The 19,547-nt window shown below is 37.0% G+C and overlaps 2 protein-coding genes and 1 long non-coding RNA gene across 4 annotated transcripts in view; 1 reads left to right on the top strand and 2 right to left on the bottom strand.

Annotated features, from left to right (window-relative positions):
* Positions 1 to 181: 181 nt before the first annotated feature.
* LOC134883389 (golgin subfamily A member 2-like) lies at positions 182 to 4,862 on the bottom strand. Of its 2 annotated transcripts, XM_063911727.1 has the most exons (5): positions 4,373 to 4,862; positions 2,838 to 3,304; positions 2,604 to 2,751; positions 2,137 to 2,518; positions 182 to 1,458 (listed from the first exon to the last, which is right to left on the bottom strand). In XM_063911727.1, the coding sequence occupies exons 1-4, from the start codon at positions 4,742 to 4,744 to the stop codon at positions 2,156 to 2,158; spliced, it is 1,350 nt and encodes a 449-aa protein (XP_063767797.1). In that variant the 5' UTR covers positions 4,745 to 4,862; the 3' UTR covers positions 182 to 1,458; positions 2,137 to 2,155. The 2 variants fall into 2 exon arrangements, with proteins under 2 accessions (XP_063767797.1, XP_063767796.1); XM_063911726.1 differs by having other exon boundaries at positions 182 to 2,518; positions 4,373 to 4,861.
* Positions 4,248 to 19,547, top strand: part of LOC134883391 (uncharacterized) — a 28,274-nt gene continuing 12,974 nt past the window's right edge. Inside the window, exon 1 of the long non-coding RNA XR_010168270.1 lies at positions 4,248 to 4,830. This is a non-coding gene — a long non-coding RNA (uncharacterized LOC134883391). The remainder of the gene's footprint in view (positions 4,831 to 19,547) is intronic.
* On the bottom strand, positions 7,256 to 18,308 carry LOC134882904 (immunoglobulin-like and fibronectin type III domain-containing protein 1). The gene is made up of 23 exons (XM_063910917.1): positions 18,272 to 18,308; positions 15,853 to 15,975; positions 15,635 to 15,774; positions 15,297 to 15,396; positions 15,148 to 15,174; positions 14,816 to 14,861; positions 14,527 to 14,722; positions 14,092 to 14,205; positions 13,825 to 13,987; positions 13,430 to 13,702; positions 12,974 to 13,225; positions 12,221 to 12,345; positions 11,907 to 12,048; positions 11,513 to 11,806; positions 11,107 to 11,406; positions 10,723 to 10,899; positions 10,474 to 10,602; positions 9,986 to 10,294; positions 9,057 to 9,142; positions 8,783 to 8,975; positions 8,191 to 8,487; positions 7,420 to 7,739; positions 7,256 to 7,291 (listed from the first exon to the last, which is right to left on the bottom strand). Exons 1-23 carry the CDS (start codon positions 18,306 to 18,308, stop codon positions 7,256 to 7,258), a joined length of 3,879 nt encoding a protein of 1,292 aa, XP_063766987.1.

Here is a 19,547-nt window from a genome sequence, read left to right as displayed (position 1 = left end):
TAAATTATAGTGTAGTAGAAGTTTCAATCCCACCCCTGGAAACAATGCTATTTTAAAAAATGGTTTATATCTGAAAGTAGAAGTAACATTTAAAATAGTTATGGTTAAGAGAACATATGTTGCTGTTAGAGTGAGATATGGTTGTATAAAAAAAGCTGGTTGGTCAGATATACAAATAAAGTGAGTCAGACTTCTTGTTTTAATTTAATCAAGCTGGAAGCTGCATGTGTAGAAAGTGAAGATGAGTTTACATACCTTTATGAGTATGCTCAGTTTCAATCATTCCGTAAACTCATTTGTTTGCAATTCATCTCCTGAAAGATAATCTAAGGGACAAATATATTTCATAGCATATTCAGTGAAAAGTTGATAACAAAATATATGGTAAGGATTTTGAATTTAAAATGTGTTAGTGGTTTCAGGTAGATACACAACATGTGCATCATGTTGTGTCTGTTGGCTTATAATTTAATCAGGGCTGAGTCAGAGTTGGCTGTCTCGGTCTGCACCTGCTGTAATCTCATTACAGACAAAAATAAGACCAATTATTTCACAGATTTATATTCTTACAGTGACACTGATGAGTTAATGCGTTTCTCCTTTAGCAATGTAAAGTTCCACAGGACAATTTTGGATATGAAGATTTGTATTTCCCTTCTCTTGACAAACATAATTCTGCATTAGTTTTGTTTTAGTACAACATGTAGCTTCAGTTTAAAGTTGTTTTAAAAATATTTTAAAAATCTGTATTCAACATTTAAAACACCCATTAGGTCTTGCCTTTAGACATCAGATAAGTATGTCTACTTTGAACATACAGCTCTGGAAAAAACTAACAGACCACTCCAAATGTTTTATAAATCTCAATCTCTAGATACTGTGTGGCAGCCACTCCATTCCAGTGTCTGTTGAATTCAAACACAGAGAAATATTGTCATTAGTTTTTAGAGGAAAATAAATAAATAATTTTATTCAAAAACATACCTATTTATAGTAAAGCCAGAGAAACTGATAATGCTGCAGGGGTCTCCATTTTTTCCAGAGCTGTATGTGGCCATCAAGCTCCTATTCATTGTTTTGTCCTGACAAATGAGTGCATGTGCTTGTATTTTTTACAACCGATTAAAATAAATTCAAAAATAACACTTTATCTGCTCCCTTTCCAAACTTGAGTATTTATTCAGATCTTTCCACAGTAACCTCATGGTAACCTAAGAGTAATTTCACTTGAACATCATGTGGTTGCTGTTTGTCAGTTTAAGTTTAGAAAGGGTGTCACCCATACAGTAGATAGCCTACAGAACATGAGAAGGCTTATTCAGCAAGCCATCTTTTGCTGCAAGCAGAACTTTCCTTTCAAAAGACCACTTAGATATCCCCTCTTTTAGAAAAACATTTTTTGGTTCCTCTTTCAGAGTTGTTGATTATTCCTCATCATTAGGAGTCATCAGGCACCATCTGCTGGAAGAAAATAGTACTTTAACCTTTATACAAAAGAGCTTAATGACAAGAGAACACTATGTACCCACATGTACAGCATGTGCACTTGAACCATAAATAACTTCATGGAGAGAGGCACCACACGTGTGCCCTTGTGTTAAATTACAAGCTGCAAGTATAGTCACATTTGTTTTCTCTTACATATTGCAAAAACAATTGACATTTCAAAGCTTAAGCTTGTCATTTGTAAACAGTTGAAATACAGTTTATAGATTTTCCACTCATTTTGCAAAATGCCCATTCAGAAACAGATTGATAAAATTACTTTACATAGATAATTTAATTTCCATCAAGACCTCCCTCTATAGAAACCTGTTGCTTTAACTGACATTGTGTGGCCACTTTTATTTATACATACATACAAATCAATAGTTGTTGGCGAGACATAAATGTATAAAATGTAGGTGATTTCTAACAACATGTATGTTGACAAGAGGAAACCTCAACAATGACTGAAGTAAGACTATATATTTATCAAAGTTCTACACAATTGCTAGTTTTTTAGTAATGCTCAGAAAACCCCACCCAAGCAGAATATAACCAATACTACAAATAATTTGCAAGAAAGTGAGCGGTGTAAAAAAAATGGTTTCAATTCATCTCAATAAGATTCAGTTTTGTGAACTAATAATTTACCGAAGCATTTCAAGTACAACTACCCATCTTCCTCATTCACATCCATGGAGGACACCTGATTTAATTCAGCTGACTCTTCTTCTTCTTCTTCTTCATTGAAAATGTTTCTGAAAACATCCTCTTCTAAAGCAACCACTTCCAAAAGCTCTTGTTCTGTGAATTCAGCTTCTGGAATTATTTCTTCTTCCTCCTGCTCCTCTGTAATGTCACCATTCACTTCCTGTTCCGGTGGCTGTTCTTTCAGCATTCCCGGCGCCTCCTTTCCGTCAACGTCTTCTAACTTCTCCTGCACCTCAGTGGCATCCTCTGCTGTGGTGGAGAGTAACTCTTCTACTTCAAGTCCCTCATCAAAATTCACTGACCAAGGAGGATCATTCCCCAACTGAGATAGAAAGATACCTTTTTATTATTAATTCATTCTAAAATGAATTTCACATTTGCAATTTAAACAAGCTAAAGGGTTTTACCTGGGCGTTAAAAGTCTGCATTTGAGCCATGATGCTGGTGCGGAGGGTCTTTGTAGTGACAAACTGCTCATCCAAAATAACCTGCACAGAAGTGAGCATCTCCTCTAACGCCAAGGCATGTATGATCTGCTTCGTCTTGACACTCTCCCTGAAAACAAACGCATAACAAATTCTACAAATAAAAACATTGTACAGGCATGCAGAAATCTAAGTCTAAATTCTAACTGAACTTACCTTACTGCAGCCACTTGCTGGTTGCTTGTATGAAGTGCAGCATCATGGATGTGCATCAACTCTTTCATCTCATTCAAATCTGAGGCTTGTCCCTCTAGCTGTGTATTAAGAAAGGCCAATGATGCATCCTGCTCGTTAACTTTGGAGGATGCACTGGCCACAGCATTGGTCAGCTCAGCTACATTTTTAGCCAGTGCTGAACTGGAGCTCAAACTGGCTGCTACGCTCTCCTTCATGGCCTCAAATTCCTCACTCTGGTTTTTGAACATGGCCTGGAGAGTTGTGACGGACAGGACAACCTGCTTTAACTCTGCCATTCTGGTGTCCAGCTCAGCATTTAGTGACCCAAGCTCCGAGTACCTCAACTTCTCAGACATGGCCAGGGTAACCTCAGCCTCATCCTGAGCATGTTTCTGGGCCGCCTCCAGGGCAAAGATCCTCTCCTCCACTTCAAAACCTGTATATGTCTACAGAGAGTGGGAGAAATTAAAACGACATATACTTTGACTTTAGTTCGAACATTTGTTATTTTTATTATTTATGTTATGTTGGACTGAGCAGCCATTTCACAGCAGCAAGTATGGTTGTACAACATGAAAATAAATAGCCCCTTTCATAAGACAATATAAAAGTTAAATGTTGCTTTTACAATTTCATCCTTTTAATATATAATATATAAAGACATGATGGGCAGTGTTGGAAAACGGGCATATTGGTTCCAAGGTCAAACATTCAATGTATGCAAATAAACTTTGAAGTCCTACAATTGGACAGTTTTCTTGACTTTGGACATCTCCAAAATGGCAATTAAAAATCCATGTCCCTTTTTCATTGCAATTTCAACTGTGAGCAAACCGTTTAATGTTAGTTGATGTAAAAAAACAAAAAAAACAAAGGACCCTGGGAACATGGGGTTGACCTTGTTACAACACAAACGAGCAGGACTCTATCAATGAATGATACTCATTCGTTTTTTGCATCAATCGTCAGTACTTAATACCATGTATTAAGCAAAGAGACATTTCACAGCGCAGTATATGTCAGTGAAACGTGACCATGCAGTTGCTTGGAGTCAAATCATGCTTAAAAATAACAACAGGTGTTACTATCAGTGTCAAGCCGGCCATGCTTAATGTTTTCCTTTGTTAGCTTTTCAGAATAAAGTTAGACCAACGTTTTCATTCGTATTATCCTCTAAATCCCACAAAATAGAAGTGATTAAAATGTTGTCGTAATTGACATGTACTTAAAAATTATTTGTTAATGTATTGATATTTTAATAATTTCGAAAAAATCACATTTAATTACTTTACTTTGAAGGCAAACCACCAAGTTTCGGTATATTCAGCTAGCTTTAGCTTAACGCAACCGTTGCTTGACCATGCTGCTATAGTTAGCCACCCACACCGCAACTACAAAATGAAGTCTAAACAACGTAATTGACGATTTATTCACATCTTGGTGAACGATTATTAAACACTTAAAATAATACATATTCAAACACTGTCCATGAAAAACATCTGCTGTTACCTTACCTGTGATGATTCCGCCATCTCCATCACCTGTTGCAGGTTGGTGATTTTCTTTTGCATTGTTGTAAAAGTTTCCGACAGTTGCTCGAAACTTTGCTGATTTTCTACACAAAACCAAACCATAGTAGAGGCACCTGCTGCGAAGACAATGATGAACAACAAAGCTGGAGAACTATAGGAGTTTACGTTTCCATAGAATGGGTTTACGCTTCCCTTGGATACGTTAACGCTTCCACTGGATGGGTTAAGGCTTCCATTGGATGAGTTTATGCTTTCCCTGGAGGTGTCCATGCTTTCCTTAGGCTTTGGTACTGAAGACTCCAACACAACGGAGGAGTCTCCTTCCTGTGGCTTCTTAGACTTTCGCTTGGCCATGGCAGCAGAGGAGGAGGACTGTAGAGCTGTGTGTCTTCAGTGTACTGGGTTCATCAAACTGGAGGCTGTCGTCTGGATCAGCAAAGGTATCACGTTTTCTACTCTGCTAGACCCTTTGACCCAGTCATTCATTGGGCCTGCATCCACAGCAACTGCTGGTGTGGGGGGCGTGACTGCATGTTATGCAACTGCATTGGTGGAATAAGAGTTTAGATCCACCAATAATGAATAGGCCTACACCACAGTGTGAAACTACTACTTCAGAAAGGACTTGCATTCATAACTTTAATTAAGTAAAACTGATTTATATTAACAACACAATTGGGAAGGCCTCTTAAAAAACCCTTTTTAGAGTGATACAACGTGGAAGCAGTATTATAATGTTGAAGCTTGTATATTTTTAATGACAGTTGGCTGGTGTCTTGTTTATAGGAATTTAAAGAGCTTAATTTATTTATATATCTGCACTATATCAAAGCTGTCAGATAAATGCGTGTTGAATAAAAAGGAGAGGATTTCCCTCTGAAATGCAGTGGAGTTGAAAATCTAAACACTTTAGCAAATTATAAGTATTTCAAAACAACTTAAGGAAAGCTTTGTGTTCACTTACCTATTTACTTCCCACTTCTGTTGTCCCTTATGCCAAGCACGTCCATGATGCTGGGTTTGTAGGTTGAAAGTCATTAACAAAATAACTCACCTTTAGCAGTCCTTCACATACTAGTTTATGGCGACCAACCACCAATGTGTTTTCAGAGCATTTAATGAAGTTGTGCGCTTTGCACAGAATAATGCCTCACCACTTTGTTGAGGCTTTTTGACATAGTAGCATAACTTCCAAACTATCCAACCTGGAAAGGAAAGCCTTAAAGTTTTCCTGCCAAAATCACAAACACACTATGATTTTCTTTGGTATAGGTGTTACACCTTAGGGTAAGTTTCAATGGCCATTAGTCAGATGATGACAACTACTGCAAATCATGTGTATCAGTGATGGTCAGTAACAAAGTGCATGTTTTTAAGTACAGTCCATACCGTTTAAATACCTGTACTTTATCTGCACATTTATCTAAAAAAAATGACATGTTAAACCTTTAATGTCCCTCACTTTTCTATCATCCTTTGTTTTAAAACAGACAACTTTTCAGTAATTGCACCATGAGATTTTTTGTGTCAGAAATTGACATTAGTGGCATCCTGAGGAGGTATGCACTACCATTAGTGATGTGATATTGGTTGCTGCTCTAGTGTGAATACTATGACAAATAAAAAATAAAATAAACAATTACAACCAAAATGGGTAGTATATGAAATACAAAAAATTTCAAATTCATATGAATTAATGTTTTAATATGACTATGACATTTTAGCCAAAGAACGGTCCTTGGTGTCCTTGCTGAGTTTGTCTTGGTATGGTATTCTTTCAGTTTGCTTCTGCTTTTCCAGTTTGACACTTTAATGGGTAGGATAACTTAACTGTGTTGTTTACTAAACACTTTTTTAAAGGTACAGCTCTATACCTTCAAAATGGCATTGCTGTGGCATCACAGATAGTACCCAAATGTAATGGAGATGGACCGGTTGGTTGAGTAGTGTAAAACCATTGGCAGGAATGTGTGCCACATTGCTCTTGTGTGTAATGTATCTGATTATGTACAGGGTAAAAAACACAGTTGTACGCACCAACAATTTCTGCAGTTGTTTGTTTACAAGGACACACCAGTCTACTGTTTGGGAGAAACAAAGAATGTTTAGGTTTAACATTAAGCATCTATAATACAACTTATTTTTTAAAATCTAAAGCTGTCCGATTTCCTCCCGAAAATGTATCTCATATTATCCAACAGAAATGAATTGAAACCTTAGACAAATTAAATCTAACATAACTGCCCATTTTTTGAAAGCTGATATTTGTCAAAACGATGATATTACAATAAGTTGCATAGCACAGTGGAGAACAGATCCTAGGCATCACAATAAAACAGTTCAGTCTTTTTCTAACATGCAAGGCTTCACATGAATTAATAAATGTATGGCTGTGACTCAACTCCTATAGTCAACATGTCGATTTATTCTTGGGCCTGAGACTTAACCCCAAATGATATCGATCGGCATGTACTAAGTGTATGTGAATTACTTTGAATAAAAACGTAACCATGTAATGTAATGTAAAGCCCCGTACTAGTACAAAATCATGCGCTTGTGTGTCCTAATGCATAAGAAACAAGCAAAACATTGCCCAATAGGGCTGCTATTACTACATTGTGTTGGGCTTAAAGGTAAATAATAGTAGGATTTTGTAATATCAATTTCAAAGCACAGCATGTGACAATTTTCCTTGGGTTCATTGCGTTATTGCTTTTTTCCAAAAGACATAATTCATGTTTTGTGGAGCTTGTTTTTAAAATATTTGTGTATCACGAAGGTGGGAGATAGAGTGACTTAAAATGTATATAATCTGGGGTTACATTTAGTGTAATTGATTGAAAACATGTTAAGTCTTCGGTTGGCTCAGCTTCTGTCCAGAAGCTGAGGCTCTTCTTCACTCTGTAACGAAAGATATTGGTGGTATCACTTTGTTTGGTTTACATACTGTATTTTCTAATTGTATCATCAGTCTCTTTATGAAAAAAGGTTACATTCTGAAACTTTAATTAAGTTAAAATACCTCTGACATTCAGCGTCATTGAGCACTCGGCTGCCCCCAGTTTGTTCTCAACGACCACTTTATATTCCCCGTTGTCTTTGGGCCCCACCCTTAGTATGAGCAGGGAGCAGACGCCACAAACATTGGTGATGAGATAGTTGGTGTTTGTGTTCAGGCTCATGTTGTTGCGGTACCATGTCACACGTGGAGCTGGATCCCCTTTAACTGCACAGCTCACGTAGCACTCATATCCCTTTGGAGTTGTACGCCTTTTTAGTGGAACGATAAATGATGGAGGGGACTGGAAGTCCAAAGATTTAATCTTTGGCATGTCTACTTTGAACTTTCCTGAAACACAAGAAATGTATCAAGTTGAGACTTTTTTTTTATTATTATAATCCTATATCTTGAAAGGAAGATTCTTTTTACCTAGTTTTTATTTTTCTCTGTTTCTCTCTTCACCATCGTAGCAGACATTTCTTCTATTGGTAACATTACAACTTTGCTGTTATCTATATTGCTTATGTGTCTATGCTTTTGAATCCTCCCACCATTGTTTCTCTTTATTTGCATCATGTAGCGGAGACTAGAATTAGAAAAGATAAAACCTTCTCTGTTGCTTTGATTTTGAGCATCTTTTTACCCGCTATTTTCAAAGTCCTCTTAACCTATTACAAAATGCGCTGGATTTTGCAGGAACCTATATCTTTACTTCAGAATGCCAACCAAAATTCAGCATTGTGTAGAGGAAAGTGAGAATTCATTCAAATGTTTTTTTGATTGAATCAGAGGTACAAACCTTTTTCCTTTATCGTTCCAAACACAGGGGATTCAGAAGGTGGTGACGGACCAATGTCATTTTTAGCAAACACCCTGAAGTGATACTCCCATCCAGGCAAAATATTGACGACTGTGAACTTATTGTTGAAGAGGTTATCTGCGACTGTCCTCCAACTGCATTTAAAGGAGTCCTTCTTGGCTACCGTGTAGTGTAGTCTGTCATCTCTCTTCTCATCTGGAGAGGGAGTCCAGGACAGGGTCACTGTTCCTGGGATGTTCTGATCCAGCTCCACAGGACCTGGGGGCTTGGGATCATCTAGAACGAGATTAAGAGGCAAAAAATGCAGAGGTCAGAAAACAAAAGTGTGTCTTTCTATTCACAAACAGTACTTAAAAAAACTGCATCCAGTTCAGTTTCTCATTGCTGTTAGTCTGTTTGCATTTTACACTTGGATTCCATTATTCCAATTATGGTAAGTGTATATTGTGTGGAATGCTTGAAAGCAACATAGAATGAAGTCATGAAAAAGCATGCATTCAATTTATGTACTATCACTGTTTTTGTATTATGCTGAACAGTAGTAGTTCATGCAGTGCACACTGAGGTTTACCTGTAACTCTGATTTCAACATTGAAGCTCGCTTGGCCGACAAGGTTTTTGACAGTTATGGTGTAGATGCCACTGTCAGGCCGATCAGATGTGGCGATCAACAGCTGAGAGCCTTTATCAGAGTTGGTAATATTTACATGTTTGGGCACTGGAATACCATCTTTTTGCCAAGTAATTTCTGGCAGGGGACAGGCCTGTAAACATAAAACAAGATATTACATTTGTTGATTTGCTGATTGTATATCCCATTAGGAGAAAAACTTCCAGCACAATACCTCAAAGTTGATGTTCAGACGCACTGTGTTTCCAGACCTTACCACCACTAAGGTCTTCAAGTTGCGATCGTTAAACTTTGGCTTTACTGTGAGGTTGAAATTTAAAATATATGGTTTAGATTATTTTTGTTAAACATTTCAACAAATAGTAGTTTTTCTTTTTCTTTTAATAATGTTTTCATTCTGTCTGAAGAAAAACAAAGACTGTCTACTAAACTGGATACATTTTTAAGAAAACAGAGCCTTTGTTTAAAACATAATATTTATATCCTTAAGGTGTATATCAATATCTTAAGGACATTGTCCTTATTTGGGATTAACGCATATTTCAAAGTTGAGCATTATCTGTATCAATCTAGTTCCCTTTAAAATATTTTGTTTACTGTAATCCATTGTATGCATGTTTCAGTTAAGTATCCGTTATGTGCATGAAATGCCTTCTGTATAAAACAACAGGCCGCTTTGCCTGTAAAACAGTGTTTTAATGTCGCACCATGCCTTTAATTTATTACGGTTGGTACAAAGCTTAATTGGAAATGAGGTGTTTTGTTCATGCTGGGCTCTCCATAATTGTGTTGAAACTGTGTTTTTTTTATACAATTATACCCTTAAACTCTGGGTTTCAAAGAATAGTCAATAAAATACAATAGTCGTCTTTGTGAATTCTTGCAGTTATAAAGCAGTGCCAATGTTGCTTTTGGATAGCCTTCTCCAAAGGCGAACATGTTTGTTTGTTGTCGAATGCAGTAGCCTTGAAAATTCTACTGCTCTACTCTAGTATGCAATACTCTTTTTAAACAAAGGGAGCACTGCACATATTAAAACTTATTTTTTGCTGTGACTTTATGGGAATACTGTAATTTCATCAGGACATTTTTTCAAATAATATGGAAAACTATAGAAGCTGTTGAATATTCAAATTTTCTTACCAGGAGGAGGCATGGCAATGATGTAATTGTCAAAGCCCTGAGGTTCTCCATCACCTCCATAATTGGTGGCAATTACTCTCACCCAGTATGTGGCCATTGCCTTCAGGCCAAGGACAGTGTAGGAAGTTATAGTAATTGGAGTAGCATTACACCGAGTCCATTCTAGGTTTTCAATTGGTCGGATCTCCACGTAGTAGCCTTCGGCTTCGTCCTCTACTCCTTCTATTTCTTTTGGTTTAATCCAAGCCAGAGAAAATGTGGTGTAATTGGAGGATGTTAACTTCAGGTCTGTCACCTTGCCTGGGGGTTCTGCAATTACAGTAATGAGACGTTATTGGCTGAGCATTGCAATGCTTTTGTAATAACTTAAAAGGCGACATAGAGAACAGTGTTGAGCAGTATGTCAGTTCACCATGAAGCATGACTGGCATACTTTTCAGTGGAGAAAAACAGTTGTAGAAAACAAGAGTTCAGTGTTACTTGCTTACTCATTGGGTCTCTTGCAATTACTGTGTCAGATGGAAGACTTGGATCTCCAGCACCAGATAAGTTGATAGCAGACACCCTAAATACATATGCCGCCCCTTCAAACACATCTTTCACTGCATATTTTGTATCTTTGGAAAAGAAAGAAATGGTTATCATGTCAATATGGAATGTTTATTTCGTTTCGGCAAATCATATTATTCATTCATTTTACACTGGATTTTTCCTGCAGCTATCCATACGTTGTATACCTGGAATCGGCCCTCCTTGGTTTACAAGGCTCCAGTAATTAGTGCCTTTCTTGTTTTTTTCCAAATTGTATCCCACTATTTTGGTTCCTCCAGTATCACATGGAGGACACCATGTCAGATTGATACAGTCTTTAAAGGCACTGACTACTTTGGGTGCTGCTGGGGGTCCAGGATAACCTGTGAGGGAAACAAAACATTTAGGTTATCTTTTTTCTGTTATGATGCTCTATTGATTAATGGTCCTCCAAAATTAAAAAATAAATCCAAGTTGTTTTTTCTTGTTTCATTGTTGTAACTTAACCTTCTTCTAGAGTAGTAAAGAGGTTTTCAATAGACAGCAGCAGCCCTTAAAAAACCTAAATTATGTTTGAACTAAAGACTTACGTAATACACCAGCTGGTATGTCCTCAGTCTGCAGGTATTCACTGATGCCTTCTGCGTTCTTGGCTCTGATCCTGTAACAGTATCTCCTTCCGGGGGTCACATCTGAATCACTGTAACTTGGGTTACTGCCAGAAATCTCACTGAGATTTGTCCATTTATTGCGCCCTACTTGTTGCCGCTCTAAAATATAGTTTGTGACTGGGCATCCACCATCATCTTTTGGCGGTTTCCATTTGAACTCAACAGATGTTACAGCGCTTTCCATAATGTCCACAGGTCCTTGTGGTGGTGTGGGTTTGTCTGTTGATAAAAAGAAAAAGAAATCATACTAACCGAAAAGCCTTGATCTCCTTACCTACAGTACAATGTGGAACACATGGAATTATGTCTCTTATTGGCAACTTACCCAGCACAATAAGTTTGGATATTGCCTCAATTGTACCGTATTCATTTTTGATTTTGATTTTGACCTCTCCACAGTCTTTCCTTTGACACTTCAGAAGGCGTAGTTTGCTCTCAGTATCTGATGTTTCAATCTTCACATTAAGAGCGGGCAACAGCTCGTCACCATCCTTGTACCACTGTATAGTCATCGGCGCCCCACCTGAGAATGGAAGCTTCCATTCTGCAGTTTCACCTGCCCTTATAATGACTGGCTCTGAGAATTTTCCTAGCGCATCAGCGTCGATTTTTGGTGGATCTTCAATGTTAGAGAAAAACGTTTTTGTCAAAACCGCAAACCTTTTTAAACCACTGGGTAATTTATAAATTGATACCGTGTTAATAATTTTCATGCTGACCTTGAATACTGAGTGATGCCTCTGATTTACGGCCTTCAGCTTCAAAGCGGTACACAGCTCCATCGTCTTTTTTACAGCAATCAATTATCAACCTGTGACAGGCTCCATCTTTGATAATTGTTACCCCATCCTCCTCGGTTAGCTTGTCAAATTAAAAGATTTTATATTTATCAGACCACATTTAGATGAATAAAGATATGCAAGGTGCTATAAAAGTATGATAGATCCATACGGTTATGCAAGCTAGGAAATGGTCAATATGTACGGCAAATAGCAGTGGCCCATGTAGTTCTCTTAAATCAAAGTTGACTTACCAGCTTCCCATTTTTATACCAACGCACTACAGCAGTCTCACTGCTTAGTTTGCAAGACAGCTCTGCCCGGTCACCAACATTAGCAACAGTATCTGACAGCCCACTGACAAACTGAACGCCAGTATCTGCAAAAGTAAAAACAAATGACATTTAGAAAATGATCTTAAAGACTGTGTGCATTGTTTTCGTCCATATGTAACCTCCTGGGCATGGAAAGCATAGACCAGAACATGCTGGTTTTATTTTTTTGCAGCATGTCTCTCTCTAGTGGTCAACATGCAGCAATACAGAATATTTTTCATGAAGTAGATCATAACCAAGTGTCCATTACATACAGTTTATCATTTATCTGAGTTTTCGTTTCTGATGACCCTTACAAATTATTTTTGTAACAAAATGTCTTGCTATAGTGATTAGACAGGAATACCAAAAGCTGTTTACTCCTAAAGTACTTTTATTATAATTCAGAATTTCAACTCCACATGCTTGACTAGTGCTGTCCAAAGTCGGTTTAATAAAAAATTCTGAATTTTGACATTAAACACTCCATACTGAACATTTTGAAGATGTTAATTTATAGGTCTTAATGATCATAAACATCACTTCTCTGGAGTAAAACGCTTCTTGCTGTACAGTTACTATAGTATATTACTCTAAGTTTGGACCAATCTTATTTCTAGTCAAACTTTCAGTGCTGTGTATATAATTGTTCTGAGACCCTGGATAAATGCAATTCAAATATAAGGATTTTACCTATAAGAGTGTCAGGAACCAAAGTGCCGCTTCGTACTCGCTTCTTCTTATCATCTGCATCATCCCCTTTATTTCCATCATCTCCACCTGCCTTAAGGTCCTTATCTGTGCCGTCTCCATCACCCTTCCCACCAGTCCCATCACCAGTCCCATCACCAGTCCCATCACCATTGCCATACCCTCCATCTGCCTCCAGCGGTTCCATTTGTTTTTGTAGCTTGGCATGCTGATCCAATGCCAGTTTAGTCAGATCTTCTTGATTCCCAGTTCGTGTGCCCTTGTGGCCTTTACCATTTGGATCAACTGCATTTCAGAAAACACATAGTACAGAGAAATAATCATTAACCTTTCTTACATTTCAAAAACGAGCGAAGCTTCAGGAAGTGTTCATCCAGGTATTAAACTATCCAGACTAGACATTTTATATATTATTGTATTTATAAAATGATATCCCACCTTCTACTGTGAGAGAGGCACTGCTAGAAGCTATTCCAGCAATGGCATAAAATGCTCCAGTATCAGCCAATTTACAGTCTTTAACTTTCAGTGTGTGGATTAGCTTGTCCTCTGAGACCGTGATCTCATATTTGTCCCCATGTTCAAGTGTCAAGTCCTTATTTGACCAGGTAATTCTGTTGAGGGGTGTTGACAAGACGCACTGAAAGACGGCATCTTCACTCTCAAACGCCTTCACATCCTTAATCTTGGCTATGAAATCCACAGCAGGCACTAAGAGAGGAGAAAGGGTATATGTGGATTTAGTGGCCATATTCTCATTTCTGAATGTTCCTTCAATTGTTTTGCTAACTCCTAGTACAATCATGCCTTTTAGTAGAGTAATAACAGCCCACCTTTAAAGTCAGTTGCTAATACATTTGCCTCTTCAACATCAAGCTGGTAAAATCCAGCATCTTCTGGTTGAGGATTTTTGATGCTGAAAACATAATTTGTCCCAGTTTGCTTAAGGCTATGCTTTGATTTTTCATCATCACCATATGGAACCAGTGTACCATCCTGTAAGAAGAGAACTGGTTGAATTTCTCTTTTTTTATGACTTGTTATTGTTTTTAGCAGTAATTGGATTTAAATTGTTGATCTTCAAATATGTTTTAACTCACCTTGTATAAGTTAATCGAACTGTTGGGATCCTGTAGTTTCATGTTGAGGCTAAATTCAGCTGTCCCATTGGGTTTTACTTCTATTTGTTTCACATTGTCCAGTTGCTCTACAACCTACAAAAGAAAAACACAATGTCTTGTATGTAAGTGTTTAAAAGGGTGCTCTCACTTTCCCTGCAGAAGAGTTAATATTTTAAATTGAAGCAACCTTGAACAGAGCATCGATGTTTGCTTTATAAGACGATGGTTTGGCGTCAGGCATATTAATTACTTCAGAACATGGAAAAGGTTCTTCCATGAGCCAAAAGAAGCTTAACAACCACCTACAATGTGTAATATCTTTTTGAACTTGTTTAAAACCCCCAAAACATTTAAAAACACATACATAATCCAGAATACATGTACATCTTTTATACCCTGCCCACAGTGCATTACCTTAGTCTGCTCATCTGCCCTTTCCTTTTTCAGCTGGTTGAGTCTCTTCAGCAACCAGCGAAAGTCAAACACACCAAAGTCTGCACAGATTTTTTCATAGTCCTTCTTCGGTGCACAGATAAGCAGTTCAAGGAGCTTAGGATCAATTTCTCCATCTTTTTTTGGTGGGAGTTGTTTTTTCCTGGTGACAACAACACTGAAAAGCAAAGCAGAGAGGGGAATGTATTTGGAGATCTGCAGCAGGAGATATTTGAAGAGCAAACAAACAAATCCTTGTACTTGAACTTACGTTTTCTTAAGCATCTTTCTGAAATCTAGTGGTGCATCTCCATTTGCTTGAAGAAAATGAAAATGAGACACAGGTTTTGTAGATAGCAAATAATTCAACATAAATAATTCTCATCATATTTATTAAAACAATATACTAGCATTTATGAATTTATTTAAACCCTAGTACTTCTTTGAATCTGTAGCATCTTGCTCTTATCTTTTTTTTATAAAGGCGTAGGTGTTACAACATTTTTTATTGCAGCTAGAATTCAGAAAACAACACAATTATAGATTAATAATCTCTGTAAATCTAATAATGCCTAATCATGCATACAAAGCATAGTTTCATACCGGCTGGGGCTTTCTTCTTAATGCCAACTGAAATAAAAATCAAAACAAAAACAAGAAATGATAGGTAAATATTCAAAGCTACACAATATATTACTTTAATTTAATTGATTTACATTGAACATATTGCTTGGTAATAATCTCTCTTTTACCTTCGATAACATTGAGATTTGCAGTGCAGACAGCCTGTCCATAATCGTTGGTGGCCAGGCATTTGTATGCGCCAGCTTGATCCGATTTGATATTGATGATCTGATAAAGCAATATCAACATAGTTGGATTACATCTTTAGTGCTGAATATAAGGTAATGTCTCACATTGTGATAAATAATACGCTTTTGTATTTGAGTGGTTTGAAGTTCTCTCAGAACCAATGAAAGTTAGTAAACAATGAAATGTCACATAAATCATCAAGTGTGGAATTAGACAAAGTGTTTGTGTTTCTCTAGGCCTTTATATTGAGTGTTTTATGTAGTTGCTGTTTCCTCACCTCCAGAATGTGCTCTTGAGTTCTTTGATCATATCTGCTTGTGTACTTTTCTGGGTCATTGAGCTCACCGTTATTCCACGCCCATGTTACAACGGGTGCCGGCTCACCACTAACCATGGCTTTGAAAAATCCTTTTTTACCTGAAAATCCAAACAAGAGTGATAGATTTGTAGATAGTGTTTGATGAAGATCCAATTATGTGGCGTTTGATAATTTACCCTGTTGAGCAGTCACAGCCATTGGCTTGCGGGTAAAATCAGGTGTAGTCTTTCCTGCAGGTAATATCTCCAGATACTGAGTGATCATCACCCCGGGAACTCTGGACCTTTTCTTGATAGCCACTGTTAACATCAGAAAATTAAATAAATGAATAAATTAAATCTCATGTGTGAAGTTTTTGAAGCAAACATAGGCAAACGAAACACAATGAAATGCTTGGTAAATCACTTCATGACTTTTATTTGTTATCCACTCTGTTGAAACCTTTATTTAGAGTCTATCATTGAAACATGCTGGGGGAAACCATGTAACTGAATATGGTTAAAAATGTGTGTTCAGCACTCTGTTTCTTGCAGTATATATATATATCTTTACAGTCACAAACAGTCACATCTGACGGTAATTTAAGACATTGCTTTTACTTATTGTTGCAGTATTGCTGAAATCTCACAAGGGGTCAGTATTTCCTTTCACGTTTTCAACCATTTCAGCTGCAGCATGACAAGATCTGAAATGTCTTCTTTGAACATTAAGATTTGTTTATAATTAAACAACATGCCATTTCATTATAAAAACACATCTATGGATAAAACAGCATGGATGCAGCATTTATGGGGATGTATTTGATTACATAACAATAGTTTGGGATTACAGATTACTTTAGGTTGGTTGCATGATGTCTGGGTTCCCTTTTAAAGTTCAGGTTAGTGTGTTGAGTGATGAGTTACTTTTAGGATGTGTGACAGAGAGCAGCATTGGTATAAACATATTATTATAAAACAATATGACAACACATTGATGATTTAGCCAAATAATAATTGTCATTCTTATGTATGCTAATAATATAATTATCATTGAGGTAATTACCCCCACGGACTAACACGTATTAATTAGTCAAATTTATTTATTTGAGGTGCACTGTCACCCTAGGAAACCATTGAAGTTCCTCCTGTGTCAGTGTAGACAGTCTTAAACAGATGGGTGACCTATTTTGAAAGCCTTATTCCTTTTTAATATTTCAACCATAGATGACTCAGCACAGAACAGTGAGTTCATCAAACAGCTTTTAAAATCAGAAACTCCGACCTGCCATCTGTTACTGCTTTTCCTGAAGCAGCATCACAACTAGCAATGACTCAGAGCTTCTTCATTCACTATGAAGCCTTTGAGCATGACTTTACTGCTGCATAACACAGAAAGGACAAACAGCTATTAGTATATGCACAATCAAATCTTTCCCACAGCTGTTGCTGTAAAGTCTTGAACCATATGGCACTATTGTAGTCTAAGGATTCATTGTATGTTTCCTTACTGTGTTTAGAATTATCTCTTAAATACTTCCTACCACATACCATAGCAACATTTTCACATGTTTTTTTATATGTATAAGAAATGACTGGCTACAGGACCCTGCAGAATCTTCTGAGTCGGTGGCCAGTAATGAGCCATTTTTAGAGAAAATGTGTTCAGACAAATATCAGCATTGACATAACTTATGATTATAAGATGACTCTTCAAGCTATATATTTACTATAGAATTAATATCTCATTGTTTTGCTTGGAAAACTGCTGTAGTTGCACCAATTCACATTTAAACATATGCAAGAGGCAAGCGATAATGTCATAGAAAGACAAAATAAAAATAAATAGAATACAAAAAAAGAACAAACATATGAAATACATTATTTTGACAATATAAGAATGCAACAACAAAGTATATTTCAATGTGAAACCATATCCTGCTCTCTCATAGAAAAGTAAACAATTTACTTATTATTTCAATACTTTAAACAGCAGCCCCTCTCCAAATAGAGGGCATGTATTGAATATTCATCATACTGTATGCGTCATCTCCCAAGGGATTGGTTTACACTCTTACAGTATATCATCTGAATGCAGGCAGGATTCTTGCTCCTCTAGCATTGATTCACACATAATCCAAGTCTGGTAGGGAAGCAGTCGGGTGTTGCATACCAATCACTCCTGAGGAAATGTTAGATTTGGGCTCCACCAGTTCTCAAGACACCTTCCGTAAAAAAATCTCAGCATTATAGAATTGATATACCTTTCATAAACCACATTCAGCCACCAACACTAGGCCTCTACAAAACGTGTGAATAGTTTCAGACAGTGTGGGATAGATTTTCTTCGAGGAAAAAGGAAATGGGTAAACTTGTTTTCCTTCATACATTGTAAGTCCATTATAGAGTTATTTTGTTATTCAGAGGTACTGAAGAAGTAATATCCCTGATGTCAAATGAAGTTCAAATGCAAGTTTCTTACTTTTCGTCTCTTTTGGTTAGGTTAATGCCAATGTGTGTAAAGTGTAAATAATTTAAACAAAATGGTAGTCTATAACAACCACTCCATATTTTCATGTACAATAAACAAAACACACAACACATTTTGCAAACTTACCCTGGGCATTTTGGCCCTGGTTAGTTTTTGAAGTCATTGCAGCGACGTCTGTTGAAAGTCAGCTCACAGATTTGATCACTTTGTACTGGAAACACACCAGCCTGGAACACACCAGAAAACTCTCACAATTCAATGTAGCTACACCAGTTTTGATACCACTGGTTTGTCATTGTTTAGAGTTTTTACAAGTTTGACATTCAATTGTAATGGAGAGCAGTTGTTCCATGTTGACCTGATCAGTTGAACACTGGGATACACTCCGTTCTCTGATAAAGACAAATAGTTCTTTACATTTTAGTTTTTTCTGCATCATAGTTACACTTTGATAATTACATCTTTACAAAACGTAAACAATTTTCTAAAATGGTGCTCTCCTTTAGAAACAACTTTTTTTTGGTAGGGGACGGGTACAATTTGGAATAAAATGTTTTTCTTCGTCAAAGAAAAAGATCTCTCTTCTTTTAATATTCTAATTACTTTAAACTTTTGCAATCAAAGTTTAAGTACGATCGGAAGCTGATAATGATAATTAGATAATGAGATAAGCTAAAATGTTCACATTTGAGAAGCTGCAATATATGCATTTTTGCTTAGAAAATGGCTTGGTTGATTAATCCATTATGATAACATGTGCTAATTGATCATTCAAAAACTGTTTCAGCCCTAATGCAGCAATATCAAGATCATTTAAGATGAGCTCCCCACCTAGTCACAAGTATACTCTCATGTCCCATATAGTCCCATGACTCAACTTTACTGCTGGGGTCATAAGAACCTGACGGACTCAAAAATGGGGGCATGGGCCAGTAAAGGTTAAGACACCATGCCTTGGAGGTTCTCCTCATGTGTCATCTATGTTACCATATGACATCAGCCTGTCAAAGCAGGGATGCCTGACTCCAACGTGATTCGTCCAGACACTTTGAGACATGCTGGAATACTGTAAATGGGGAATGTGAAATCCCACCTAGCGGCTGACTCTGCCCATCTGCATTTGGAGACTAGTGGCTGTGCCAACAATTTAACTGCTCAGGATCCAAACTTAGACCGGAGCATAACGTCTTCGAAATGAAACTGCTAAGCCAACGCACATATCTGTAAATCTCTTTTACGCCACCAATAAAAAATTATTATTTGCCCAGTTGGGTGTCTGGTTGTTTACTACCAGCAAAAGACTGAAAATGTAACCTTAAATGTGTTGTCCTGAATAATTATGTTGTTGTTTATTAGTGTTTGTAGATGAAATGCACTAATTGTAAACTTAATTTATTTAATT

This window comes from Eleginops maclovinus, chromosome 20, assembly GCF_036324505.1.
Source record: "Eleginops maclovinus isolate JMC-PN-2008 ecotype Puerto Natales chromosome 20, JC_Emac_rtc_rv5, whole genome shotgun sequence".
NCBI classification, from domain to species: Eukaryota; Metazoa; Chordata; class Actinopteri; order Perciformes; family Eleginopidae; genus Eleginops; species Eleginops maclovinus.
The sequence above is the reverse complement of the archived record's forward strand: the minus strand, read 5'-3'. Positions and strand labels throughout refer to the sequence as shown.

What these genes read in the sequence shown, in the direction of transcription:
- LOC134883389 (XM_063911727.1), bottom strand. Translation starts at nt 4,744, where the DNA reads ATGGCCAAGCGAAAGTCTAAGAAGCCACAGGAAGGAGACTCCTCCGTT. An exon ending in AGATGGCGGAATCATCACAG is followed by an intron (nt 3,305 to 4,372) that starts GTAAGGTAACAG and finishes CACTCTCTGTAG; the next exon opens with ACATATACAGGTTTTGAAGT. An exon ending in TGCAGACTTTTAACGCCCAG is followed by an intron (nt 2,519 to 2,603) that starts GTAAAACCCTTT and finishes TTTCTATCTCAG; the next exon opens with TTGGGGAATGATCCTCCTTG.
- LOC134882904 (XM_063910917.1), bottom strand. Translation starts at nt 18,308, where the DNA reads ATGACTTCAAAAACTAACCAGGGCCAAAATGCCCAGG. An exon ending in GGTATAAAAATGGGAAGCTG is followed by an intron (nt 12,049 to 12,220) that starts GTAAGTCAACTT and finishes TAATTTGACAAG; the next exon opens with CTAACCGAGGAGGATGGGGT. An exon ending in AATTGCAAGAGACCCAATGA is followed by an intron (nt 10,295 to 10,473) that starts GTAAGCAAGTAA and finishes CTGTAATTGCAG; the next exon opens with AACCCCCAGGCAAGGTGACA.